The sequence below is a fragment of the Aptenodytes forsteri genome, unplaced genomic scaffold, assembly GCF_000699145.1.
Source record: "Aptenodytes forsteri isolate BGI_AS27 unplaced genomic scaffold, ASM69914v1 Scaffold2, whole genome shotgun sequence".
In the NCBI taxonomy this organism is placed as follows: domain Eukaryota; kingdom Metazoa; phylum Chordata; class Aves; order Sphenisciformes; family Spheniscidae; genus Aptenodytes; species Aptenodytes forsteri.
Window position 1 is genome coordinate 15,289,357 of NW_008795695.1, and position 13,384 is coordinate 15,302,740.

General features: G+C 35.7%; 1 protein-coding gene across 2 annotated transcripts in view; it reads left to right on the forward strand.

Moving 5' to 3' along the window:
- CASK (calcium/calmodulin dependent serine protein kinase) overlaps positions 1-13,384 on the forward strand; it is a 138,089-nt gene that overhangs the window by 97,476 nt on the left and 27,229 nt on the right. For both annotated transcript variants that reach the window (XM_009283032.2, XM_009283033.2), the window contains exons 12-15: positions 3,130-3,318; positions 3,836-3,914; positions 8,828-8,913; positions 10,526-10,594. In XM_009283032.2, the coding sequence (XP_009281307.1) occupies positions 3,130-3,318; positions 3,836-3,914; positions 8,828-8,913; positions 10,526-10,594 (423 nt within the window). The remainder of the gene's footprint in view (positions 1-3,129; positions 3,319-3,835; positions 3,915-8,827; positions 8,914-10,525; positions 10,595-13,384) is intronic.

Here is a 13,384-nt window from a genome sequence, read left to right on the forward strand (position 1 = left end):
CTCTTCATCCTGGTTGGGTGGTCTATAACAGACTCCCAGCAGGATGTCTGCCTCGTTGGCCTTCCCCCTCATCCTTACCCATAAACACTCGACCGTATCATCATCACAATCGTTGAGCTCTAGACTATCGAAACACTCCCTAACATACAGAGCCACCCCACCGCCTCTCCTTCCTCGCCTGTCCCTTCTGAAGAGTTTATAGCCATCCATTGCAGCACTCCAATCATGGGAGTCACCCCACCATGTTTCTGTGATGGCGACTAAGTCATAGCTATAGCTTATGGGTACAGGTATACATTATAAGTTTAGTCTGTACATGCTTAACATTTTAATTTAAACGTGTATAAATTTTGCATAAAGGTCTTTCAGTAGATAATTAATTTAAGAATTCTTTAAAAGTTTATCAAATACCTCATTTATTGTGTACAAATTTCAAGGAGCTTTTATTCCATTACACAACTTTGAGTAGTTTTTCTAATGTGCCAGTTTTGTCTGTAAAAGGTTCTATTATATATGTTTAGTATGTGGCAAGAATTGAAACATTTGCTGTACTAGGTGACTTTTAGTTAATTACATATTGAAGTTTTATCCATCATCATGTGCCTTCCTACGCTGTTCTTTGCAGACAATGATCCTGCGTTACAGTAGAAAGTAGTTGTTCTCACTAAACTTATTTTCAGCAGGATTATCATGTTCTGCAAAGGAAAAAAAATCTAAATTATCAAAATTAACAAATTCATGAAAACAAGTATTTTTAAGTAAAGTCCAATAGCAGTCTTTATATTAAATATTTTCAATGTTTAAATTGAGCTTGCTGTACTTTAACATCTGGTGTTTCTGAATTTGCGTTAATTTTTGTTAACACATTCAGAAGTCATCTAGTATAATTATGAACCTTTAAAAATGTTCAAATTACCCTAATTTTATCTCCTACAAGGTGTATATTATTGCTAAAAATATAATATAATGCAAGGCAAGTATTTGATGTGAAGCAAATGTAAAGCCCTGAATTACATAAGAAATGTAATATTAAAGCATGGAGACTATAACAGATACAGGCAGGTACACGAAGCTGATAGATGGAGCTGAAGGAAGCACGGAAGATCGTCCTACTCTGTTAAAGAGTGCTTGCGCACAAAGCCAAGACCACACACACTCCTAGAACGGATGTTTTTTGTAACAGCCAGAGTTAAGGCATGATTGCACATGGATGCTCTTGTCTTACTTGGGACAACTGCAAACAGTTTTCAGATACTAGAATGAGAATTAAGCTAAATCCCTAAACCTATATAGGAATATTCACACATAAGTTTACACCCAATTAAATAAATCAAATTAAGAATTGATTTAATTAAAGTGGTTAACTTACATATGGTCCAGGTCTCTAAAGATAAAATGTTGCTTCAGTAGTACAGACTAATGCAGAGGAATTGTTGCAAGTTTGAGCTTAGTGGTTGACAAAATACGATGAAAACCAGAAAATGCAGATACAGTTTAGTATTTAACTAAAAATAGTATTTGTGTAGGTGGGCTTGAAACACTGGAAAAACAGGAGGGAATGAGAGCAGAGCATTGCTAGTTTAGGGAATTCCGTTCCATCATTATAATGCTGAATTCCCAACTATAGTTTGAAACTGATTTGAGGAAATGGAACTTAAACTGTTTATAAAGTTATCTTTTATAACATGGTACACTTTAGAAGTGCTAGCTTGGGAAAAAATTTAGGATTTTGTAGAGGCCGTGAAAATCCCATTTCTGTCTTGGATTCTGCTTCAGAAATACATCTTGTAGGGATGGTTTTTTATCACTTTTTTCAGTTTAAGTTCTGCTTAAACATTTTAATTGAAGACTAAGATATTGCAGAGTCAGATTTCTCTGCCAAAACAAATTCTAGATGGTCAATCTCAAGCCTTGCAAGATTGATGGGTTTTGCAAGTTAAGAACTATGAGCACTGAAATGAAAATTAACAAGATGTTAAGTATAATATAGATTGACCTAACTGCGGCGGTGGCTGATATCTCTACTATTGTAGAGGATATTGTAAGAATTAGGCCTGATTTATCAGTCTGAGAAACCCATCCATTTGGCTATAGAGGCAGGATCTATCTCTGGTCCTTGATGAGTTAGTATGGGAGTAGAAGTAGCATGTTCACATATAAATTGTATTCAGTTTTTAGACAGAAGCAAGCTAGCTATAATATACTCATTAAGAGTTGAATGCAAATGTGAAATGGATGTGATACGGGGCTCTTAAAGATATCCTGGAGAACAGAATGTCATACCATAAAAAAGCCTGGTACTACTGAATACTGCTTTGCAAATGTTTACACTTTGTCCAACTTTTGTCTCATAATACTATGTTACACTTTTACAGTTATAGAGGCTTCGTGTCTTTGCCCTAGCTTAGAGTTCTTACACAGTCAGTTGTTCCGCTTACCAAAGATATTTAAATACATTTAATCAATTATATGTTGTACTATTCTTTGCTTCAAGAAACAGAGTAAAACTAATGAAGTAGTATTCGAGCAGTTTGTTGGTTTAGATTGTCATTTTTATCAGGTATTTTGAACTCAGTGTGGTTGTGCTGGGTCCGTGCTCTAGGGGAAGGGGAGAATATGGAATTGATTATGCTAGTAAACAACAAAAAAGAGTATTTAATTCTTTCAGTCAGTACAGATCCACAGTCTGTCTGTATTAGAATGACATACCACAGAATCTGAATACCTTTTCATTTTACTAGGTTAACTATTATAGAATAGTTTGCTCAGAAAGGTAGCTTCCTAATTCTGTGTCTAGGCACATAAATAAAGATGGATTAATTCTGACACCTTGCAGGTGTCGAGAAGATGGGGAAGAGGGAAGCAGCATCATTCTCACTGAGGTATCTACAGTAGAAAATCAGGTTTACTTATACAGATTTTAAAGGCTAGGTATGTGTGTATGCATTTGCAGTCTGCTGAGGTTTATCTTAGACTCCTTTAAGGGAAAAGTTCCTGTATAGAAAGTGAGGCACAAATATCTTTAATTTCCTTTAATTTCTGGAAAGCTTCAAAAATACGTATAAGGAATGAGTGGGGGGCATCAGAGATGATGGAGGTCTGATATTTTGTTGCTGTAATCTCCTCTAGGCCTTACTTCAAACTCATGATGTAGTGGCACATGAAGTTTACAGTGATGAAGCGCTGAGAGTTACACCTCCTCCCACCTCTCCATACTTAAACGGAGATTCTCCAGAAAGCGCCAATGGTGACATGGATATGGAGAATGTAACACGAGTTCGACTGGTGCAGTTCCAGAAGAACACAGATGAACCAATGGTACGGAGGGAACCTCGGTATTTTTCTTGACTCTGCACTGGTAAAGAACAGTATTATAATGACTTAAACGAGTTTCTGCACTTTGAAGTAGGGCTGCCAGTATAATTGGAATAGTTCAGCAGCCATTGTAGATACTTATACTCCTGTGTATATCCTTAACTTAAAATGCTACGTGTGCATTCATACTACTGCTGTATCACAAGAGCTGTTTTTGTTTAAAAACAACCTTGTAGTAGTTATAGCAGACTAGGCTTTAAACCAAACTGGACACTTTGCACTTCAATACAAAATTACATTTTTAACAAACCAGAATCTTATATGCTCATATATTAAATTATTGCATGTTCACTTATAAATAGCATCTGTTTTCATTGCTCACTCATGTGAGTGGCAAAGTTTTTATTTTAACTTTAAAATTTATACCCTGCCTTCAAGCTTTTAGGAAAAGTGACTGTTTGTAACCACTCAAGAATCGCACAGCTTAATGTTTTAAGAGTATAAACATTTCTTTTTGTAGGGAATCACTTTAAAAATGAATGAGCTGAACCATTGCATTGTGGCAAGAATTATGCACGGAGGAATGATTCACCGGCAAGGTAATCATGTGTCATAAATAGTTTTGTCTTCAAATATAATTATTTAGATCATTTTGTACAAACCATGTAATGGTACATGCTCCTCGTTTTGTTTGCTACTAATCCATAGTAGTGTACCTCTGTATCTGGATGGGGTCCTGTTAACTGCCTTTGTTACGTTCCAGCTGCAGACGTCTTTGAGCGTTTTGAGATGAGGGCCCACTATGTTTCATTTAGGCCTAAATTAGGATAATGGGAGTATAGCTCAGGAAGAGATTGAAATGCCAATAATTTCTGGAGCTGTACTTATTTAATCCTCTGTTTAAAAAGAAAAAAAAAATCCTTAGACTAGTTACAGTACTTTTCCTTGCAAAAATGGAAGAGCTTTGTTGAACAAAAAATTTAAATGTCTCTGTATATTTTCACACAATTCTTGAGGATCTTTGTACTTTTGATGTTGAGGCTTATAAAAATGATTTGTGAAATAAAAATATTTCTTGTGCCTAGAACTTGAATCTTTATTTTCAGTTTTCACTACTATAGCAAACCCTGCAGACATGCATCTTTTCTCATCTTCAGTCTACTCCTTTCTTCCATTTTGTGTCCAGATCAGCTGTCAAAAAATAGCTGTGCTTTGTCCTACTTTAAACAGATAAACTTCCCTGCTAGGTTGTTAGCTGCAAGTTTGGATTGCACCCTTAGAAGGGTTACTTTAGTTTTTCCAGTTTGCCATCTTTTTCTTTTGATGAACACAAAAATTTTCATCATTTTTCAGACCAAAGTTCCTTCTAGCCTACTGTACTATTTCAAAGGAAGCTAGGAACAGGTAATTAGGAAGACAAAACATGAAACAGGGAAAAGGTACAGCAATCCTTTCCCTGATACATTCACTTTGTCCCCTTGACGTGATCCAACCTGTCAAGAAGCAGGAAAGATAAAACTTTTCATACAAGCACAGATGCAATTTATTTAGACTTCTGTATTCCTATAGAGGACGCTCTGAATTGAAATTTATTTGGCTTCTAAAAGTAACTTTTAAAAGGAGATTGCTCTTAAGATTCACAAGAAGAAGGTTTTCATCCAAATGTACTTAGGTAGTGGTGATCCTCTGCAGAGCATTGTTTCACATGACTTATGTTCCATAATGGGGGTAATAAAACTTTTAAAACCTGTTAAAACTGGGTAAAAAAATCCAACTATGCCCATTAGAACTCTGTTCTTTTCTTTTTAATTATACAGGGTCTTTTATTTCTAAAAATTTGGGAAATTTAACCCATTCTGTATGTGCTTCATCTAACTAAGGTAGCTCTTCTGCACATAGGTTTAGTTTGAAAATGAACTGTTCTTCGGTGTTTCTGTAGTATTGCCATCTTTTTTTTTTTAAAATGTTTCTAATTTTTTTAGTTCTCTAGATGCCTCTTAGCTTCACTGCTTCGTTCAAAATACCTATATTTAGAATATTTTTACTGAATAGAACAACGCAAATGTAAGTTGACAGTGATCTCAAGCACAGCATGTCTTTGAATCCTATTGACAGGGTCTGTGGCTTTTGTTTGTTTCGGGGTTTTTTACGTTGTTGTTTCTGCTGTCTCCTCTTGCTATATGGAAAACTGCCAGGCAATAACAGCAATGACTAGATAATAGATCTACTGGGAGGGTTACAGGAACTATATAATTTCAGGTCTAGCAATATTAAATACAAACTGCGCAATTCCCAATCACAAAATAGTACCTGCTGTGCAGTCTGTCTCCTATCTCTATGCCAGCTGTATCTAGTCCTGATGATTATAGTTGTCCTTATTCAAAAGGTGGGGAAGTTGAAGTAAGGAGATAGGCTTGTAAAGATGCTATCTACTTGCACCTTCCAGAGGATTGAGCTCAATGAAAATGAAACACCAGTTTCAGTCATTAAAAATTGTCTTTTTGTTGTTGCTTTTGTCTGCAAAAAAGCATTGTCTGCTTTTTTAGGATAAGTAAATGGATTGTATCTTAGATCTCAGTCTTGTAATTATGACTTGGCTTTCACCTTTGTGTCTGTGCCCTAACTTAGCTCAGTTGTCCATTCACTTTTTACCTGTGGATTCTGTTTAGACTACTCATACTGTTAATATTATTTTCAGGGTATCTGCATATAGCCTGAGTTCTCAGCAGCTCTCAGCATCTTAACCCATAGGGTTTTTCTGCTGACTGGTTTTGGGGCATACATGCTTAAATGTGAATTCGTTCTTAAAATGCATATAAGAAGAGGTCCTAATATGTCATTTAAAAAGATTTCCAAAGAAGAGAGAGGACTTATTGGCTGCCCATTTAACCTCACTAGAAAAGCAGCAGTTGTACATTGTCTGTGCTACGTTCTTGAAGTGAATTAAGGTAAAACTCACGCCGATTTTTAAAACACTGATACCCCTGATAATGTTCATTCAATTCTAACAAAATGTATGTGATTGCTTGGTGAAAATATGGTTATACGTTCACAGCCTTTCAATTTCCAAGCTACAGAATTTTCTTTTGGCTACAAAACATGTTTCCAAATAGGGATTCCAAGAATTTGTTCTGTCTTCTTCCTAATAGGGTAGGATTTGTCATACTTCTGTGCAGAGCAAGAGCACACACTTCCTAAAACTGTCTTCACTCTGACTTGCAAAGAAAAAGAAGGAAATCATTTACTCCAGAAATACATCCATTCTTTGTTATTACAGATGTGTTATACATCAGTAAGTCATTAATAGCTTAAGTTCTAAATAAAAACAGCACTGCCAATAGAAAAGGAAACAAAAGCAACCAAAATCAGATGGTTAAGCATAGGTATCATGGGAGTCACAGATGGTGTGGAAGACTCATTATTCAAAGACGTCGAGAATACTCTTCCGTCAAGAATATTTATAAAGAGTAAAAAGTTTCTGCAAATAATGAAAGCCTTTTGCCTCAGATTGAAAATGTCGTCCTGTGATTTATCAATGCATCCACCTCCCAAAATAAAATGACCATCTACTGCTAAATGTCCATGCTTTATTCCCAACTTTTATGTATACTGCTCCATTCCAGGCATGAACAGAACAATATTCACTTCTGTCAGAATAACAGAAATGGGAAATGCTCCAGAAGAGGGGATTTTATTTAAGTGCGCTATTGAAATGATTTGATACCGGAATATTACTGAGTCTGATTCTCATTCTAGTATTTAATTCCATCAGATTTCTATTTTGAAGAATGCCAAAGAATCTTTATACTAATCCAGGGCATATGCTCTTTCTGATTCAATATTATTGTTTAATAACAATTAAACTCACTTCAAACACAATTTAATTTTGGCATGATACAGTTAACACAGAGCCTCATTTTTTTTAGAATTTTTTTTTTTTTTAAGAATTGGGTATTGAATGCTTTCTTGAGAAAGTCTGCCAAAACTGAACTTTCTAAGTGTTTCACTAGAGATTTAGTCATTAATATTCTAGATGTAAACTAGATTAATTTGAAATTCAGATGCAGGACTGTTGCATTCACATTCAGTAAACTATTAATTGTGATAATTTTTCCACTGAAGAGTGAAGAAGAACTGTGATGAGTCCTTTTTTATAATTTCACTATCAGCAGATCAGCTCCTGTAGAATTGTTTGGATCATTTAATGTGGCTGAAGGACTGTTGAGAGTACTGAAAGTTTTTGTAAACTTTGGGCTCTCTCCTGCAGCACTGCCAAGTGAGCTTCTGTTTCGCAGAAGAGAGCCCAAAGGGAATCGTAGCAACAGAGCTTTTCAGGATTCTTCTCCTTGGTTCAGGCTGTGCTTGTGTTCAGCAGGCACACAGTTTGATTTCTTCATACATTTGTCCAGCTGAAAGTTTTGCTTGCATGGTATTCTTTGGAAAAACTGACTGTTTTGGTTCAGGAAAAGAATTTTAAGGATTTCTCAGGGTTCTAGTTGATTGACTTTTTTCAGGTAATTCTCCATAGATATGTTTTAGTTTAGGAAATGTTTGCCAGTTGCTAGTTTTCCAAGTAAGATTAATTATATTAGGTACAGTAATCGTATTAGGTACAGTATTTAGAAAAGGATACTTGCACAAATTATTTAAATCATACAGCAGAAAGAAATATATGTGAAGTAAATGGTCTTGTCATATTTCATTACATATGAAAAACATCTTCTGGCTAATAATAAATGATGGAAGTTTTTTGGGGGAACTGCTAGAGAATTAGGTGGCCTTGAGCTACTCAAGTCAGAAATTATCATCCAAAAAGAGCCTCCTAGGTTGCTTCTAATCCTGAAGATAATTAATTCATTCACTGCCTCCTCCCTGTTGAGCTTTTGTAGTGTCTTAGAGCCATGTTGTAGCATGCCATTCCCATCCCAGCTTCAGCAGGTCAGTTTATGACTTGCCTAAGTAGATACTCGTTTTATCATCTGACATTGTAGGTAGTCACACCAATCATTTACATTCAAGCTGAAGTCAAGTGTACATACAGAAAATGCATACTATAACTATGGCAAATCAAAATCAGAGAAATGAAAAAATACAGCAGTCTGACAGATAAAATTACAACTATGTCCAGAAGCCAAACTGCATTAAGTAGTCACCTGATAAAATACTGCTTGAATGTCTCTGTTGAACGTTTCCAACTGACTAGTTGCAGGTGACTTTCTTTTCAAGGTGTGGGATTTTGCAGTGTCCTTGTAAGGGACTGATGTTTTCCCCATATACTTTATAGGGTGCCTGGGCATCTCATGCTGGTGTATTGACTGCACTCTGAAAGACAGATTCGTAATCTTTGGTGCCTAAAATGTAGTTACCAAAGTCCTTTTCTGAATCTAGCCAAAAAACTTATTTTAACATTGTTTCATATTTATGCCTTCATATGAATGTTAGTACTGTCTTACAATTATCTCAATGTGTAAAAACATGTTTGAGGTGATTGTGTGTTTTGTTAACTCCACAGGTACGCTACACGTAGGGGATGAAATCCGAGAAATAAACGGAATCAGTGTGGCAAATCAAACTGTAGAACAACTACAAAAAATGCTTGTAAGTGCTTGCAATCTTTCTCATGTTCTTTATGGAACTGCCTGTCTTATTTTGACAAAATTTTTAAGTAATTGCATTGTGACTTCCCTTTTTTCTTCTTTTCTTGATAGCCTACATGTGCATGTAACACAAAGTCTTCCTGTGTTCAGCTGTTAAAGCCTTCTACAGGCTCTCCCCTGTTTTTTAGTAGTGGCTTTTTTGCATGTTGTACCCAGGAATGGTAGAAGGCACCTCCAGGTGTCATTTTATTTATTCCATATAATCGCACGGAAAAGATCATTGACACTCAACCAATCCTGATGGACATATGTCTGACCAGCTCTTAAAAAAACTTGAGTAATGGAGTTTCCCCAAACTCTCTGGGCAGTTGACTTTAGTTTGTAACTCTTCTATGTTTTAGAAAGTTTTTTCTAATGTCTGAGTTTCCTGTGTTGAAATGCAGGAGTTTCTTCTCTTGTCTCTAGTAGACATATCAGAAAAAATACTGCTTTCCTCCTAGTACTTATCCCAAGTTAGTCTATAAAGATCATGCCCTTTAAATCTTCAGTCTACACTAAGTGTAGTCACTGAGTATACTATGAGAGAAAAGAAACTTTTCCTGCCTATTGATATAATTGCTACACAAATACAAAGACAATAAATCATAGAACCATTCAGGTTGGAAGTAACGTCAGCTGGTCTCCAGTCCAATCTCCTGCACAAAGCAGGGTCAACATTGAATTCAGCCCAGGTTGCTCAGCGCTTTGTCTGATTAAGCCTTGAAAATATCCAAGGACAGAGATTTGACAGGACAGGTGCCTCTTTGGGCAACCTGTTCCATAATTATCATCACAGGGAAAAATGTGTTCCTTATATGTAGCTGGAAGATCCCTTCTTTCAATTTATAACTATTGTGGCTCATGGTTATTGATGTTACAAAGAAAAAAATATTTTGAGATCAGACAGTCTGGCTTTTTGCAGAAAATCTCCATCTTGGGCCTTGCTAGTAGAGTCAGTTTGATATTTCATAACACTTGCATATTTTTCTGCATGCAACCCTAATCTTGGGATCTTGGATGATATCACTAATCTTTTTGTTGTGTCCAGAACTATACAGACAAGCTTAAGTGAGTCCAGGCAAATAGCATTTTTTTGGCTTACAATAAGCCAGCCAAAGAGAGAAAGGAGAAAAACTGCAAGATCATTCGAAGTAATCTGCTTACCTTTCTGCCCAGATTGAGTCCTGCAGTTGTCAGCCTTGCGGTGGCACTTATATTCGAACTGTCATTTAAGAAAATAGGGCTGAGGAAATATGTTGCCACAATCTGCTGCTATTCTGCAGAATTCTGAATTCCTCACCTTAAAATACAGCTGTAGGTTCTAGGCATTCAAAAGCTGGTCAGGCGAACAAACTAATAATGTATGTTTATCTTTTAGATTAATGAGAGATGATCTAAATGTTTGTTTCTGAGTGAAATGACAAATGAACCATAGCATTTTAGCTTTTCTGAATATTTACTTTAGGAAAACATACTGCTGCTCTCAAACTATGATGCTTTCCTTTCAAGCACTACTGATTTGGAGATTTGTCTTCAGTGTCTTAGTCTTTAAAGAAGTGCTTCTCTTTTTGCAGAGGGAAATGCGTGGAAGTATCACCTTTAAGATTGTGCCAAGTTATCGCACGCAATCTTCATCCTGTGAGGTAATTAATTTAATGAACCATGCCATTTCTTCCTCAGTCCTGTAACTAACTGCCTGCTGATGGCTGAATGTTACTGCTTTCTGGGAAATTGTTTCTGCCTGTCCTGTTAGATCACGCACACCAATTTTACAACAAAGATAACGGAACACGAGTAGGTCCCACTTACCTACTCAGCCCTGCCTTCATATTCATCTCATCAGCACCTTAACTAACTCTTTACAGCCTATTATTTAAAAAAAAAAAAAAAAAAAGGAAAGGGGATCCTCAACTCATGCATTTAGGAAGCCCCTTTAAAAAAATTACAGTTTAAACTCATTCTCCAGGAACTCTATTATAAAGTTCCTAAGCTGAGGAACGATCCTCCTTTTTTTAGGCATTAAACATTATTTGTACTGCTTTGGGCTGTTAAGGGTTAACTGAAGAATCTGTTTCTGTATAACCCTGTTGAGGTAAATTTGTGATGGTTGTCTGTAACAGTTACACGTGGCTTAATAGCATGTTTCCATGAAAAAACGGTATTTGTCATTACAGAAGAAAAACAGATTTGGAGTTAGTTCTTGTTGAAGTAGAAACTTGGTATTATGGTTTTTGCACAGTAACGTTTAATTCCCTTCTGCTCACAAAGTTATGTTCCAGATTGCAACTGAAGGGAATTAAATTCTAGAAAATGGCTACTTGAGAGATACTGTTCCAATTTAAGCATACAGATGGCATACGCACTATGTAGATGATGCCAGTCTTTTCTGTGCCACATGCTTAACTGCGCAAACAGTTCCCAAATTAGAATTATTCCAAGAGTGAAATCACAATCCCTGTTGAAGTCAAGCACCTTATCTTAATTAGAGCTGTGATTTCACCCTAATTGTTTTTGTGTCTCAGCAGATGCTAGAACACACAGAAACTGCTATTTTGATTGTTGGAATAATCTGTTTGAAAGAAAAAAATTACTGCTTTTTGGTTGCCTTCTGTACTTTTAATGGAAGTCAACAAGAACTAAAAGTTTTAGAGGTAGAAGGTTTGACAAATTTTTACCTATGAGGCTGATTTTCTTAAAAAGTATAAATATGAAAGCAGAAGTTTTTCATGAAATGCAAAGGCTTTAAAAAAAAAAAAACTCAAATAGAAATTCTAGAGTATGCTGACAAATTTATGTAGACTTCTGTGCTGTAAATAGCAGTAATACTAAAAGATATCTCATATCCCAATATTAAAATACAGAAATTGGTGAAACTATATACCTGCTGGGAAGATTATTATTTGGAGAAAATAATTCGGCAAGCAGATTTAAATTAATACCATTAGGTGTCATTTTAGTAGTAGCAGATCATCTCTTTTCCTTAGCTTTGTGTCCTTAGGTTCTTCGTGACTATTTATTTCATGAAAGAGAGGAAAATGGACTCTTACCTTTCTTTGGAAAAAACAGTAAAACTAGAAATGTGTGATCAAAGACAGAGGAAAAAAATTAAGCATGTCTAATTATCACACTTTATGGCATTTAGCATTCATTTAATCAGAGGTGGCTGAGTCTCTTCCACCTGCTCAGCCACACTATGATTTTGGCTAGATTTTCAACTGTTACAAAAAGCCAACATTTTTAAATCATTCTATTAAAGCATTACTAGTCCTTTGGTACAGAGAGAATTTTTTTTCACAGACTTTTTCAGGACTGTGATTCAGATGATGAATCAAATTCTTAACCATTGATAAAGGCTAAAAATTAATGTTGAATGACATTACTAAGACACAAAAAGTTTGCTTCTGATGCTCTCTAGCAGAATAAATTCAGAGATATTGGGTCTTAACTAGTACAATCTTTACTAGTTAAGGTATTTTTTGGCAATATTTCAGTATAAATTTATGTTTGGTTCCCCCCCTCCCTTCAGTCATGGACTGGTGCTCACGTAGTATGGTTTTACCAGAAAAGGAATATAAAACAGAATCGATAATTGGGGTTTTTTTGAGGCTCCTACCATGATCACATCATTGGATTGCAAAATATCTTGTTAATCTTGAATAAGAACAACTAAATATTAGTAGAATCAGAGGTGATCTGCCTTTTATATACAATCTGTCAATATGCCTTTATACACAAAGGTTAGGGGGGCACAGGATGCTATTTTTCTAAATAACTGAGATTTGTGTTTCACTTGCCATATTTTTCTTCTTTTGTAGGCATTTAAGAGAAGTGTTGTAGTGGTGTTTTCTAAATATTAAGCTACTTTTGCATATTTAGGGAAGTCTTGTCCCTATAGTATGTAATGGTACTTCGGTGTCGCTAGGCACTTTCCAAAATATCAACTGAATAATTTCAAGTTTCTTAGGGATTTGTGGCTTTTCCTGCACCCATGCCTTCCGTTCATTTACCAGGCCTTCTATTTCATGGAGTAGACTTGAAAATATAATACTTATGAATTCCCTTGTATAAAGATTTGATCAGCTGATCTACTGTGAGATGACCTGTTTGGTCATTGGTGTGGCAAATGGCCTGAGTTACTCAGATATCTAGATAACATAGTAGCCAGGATGTTGTGTTTTTCTGCTTCAGATATCCAGGAAATTACAGACTTACATAAACATGAACTGAAGTAATTATTGCAACACATTCTTTTTATGGCTGATGAGTCCATATGCTGTTTATACATTTCAGCTTTATCCAACTGAGTAAGCATTTTGCTCTAGCTACATTTGCATTCATACTTTGTACTGACAAAACACTCCAAGTAACTTTTTATAGTGTCAGATATGTGAGAATGGTAAGGGAATACAAAATTTTTTTTTAACAAAAGAACT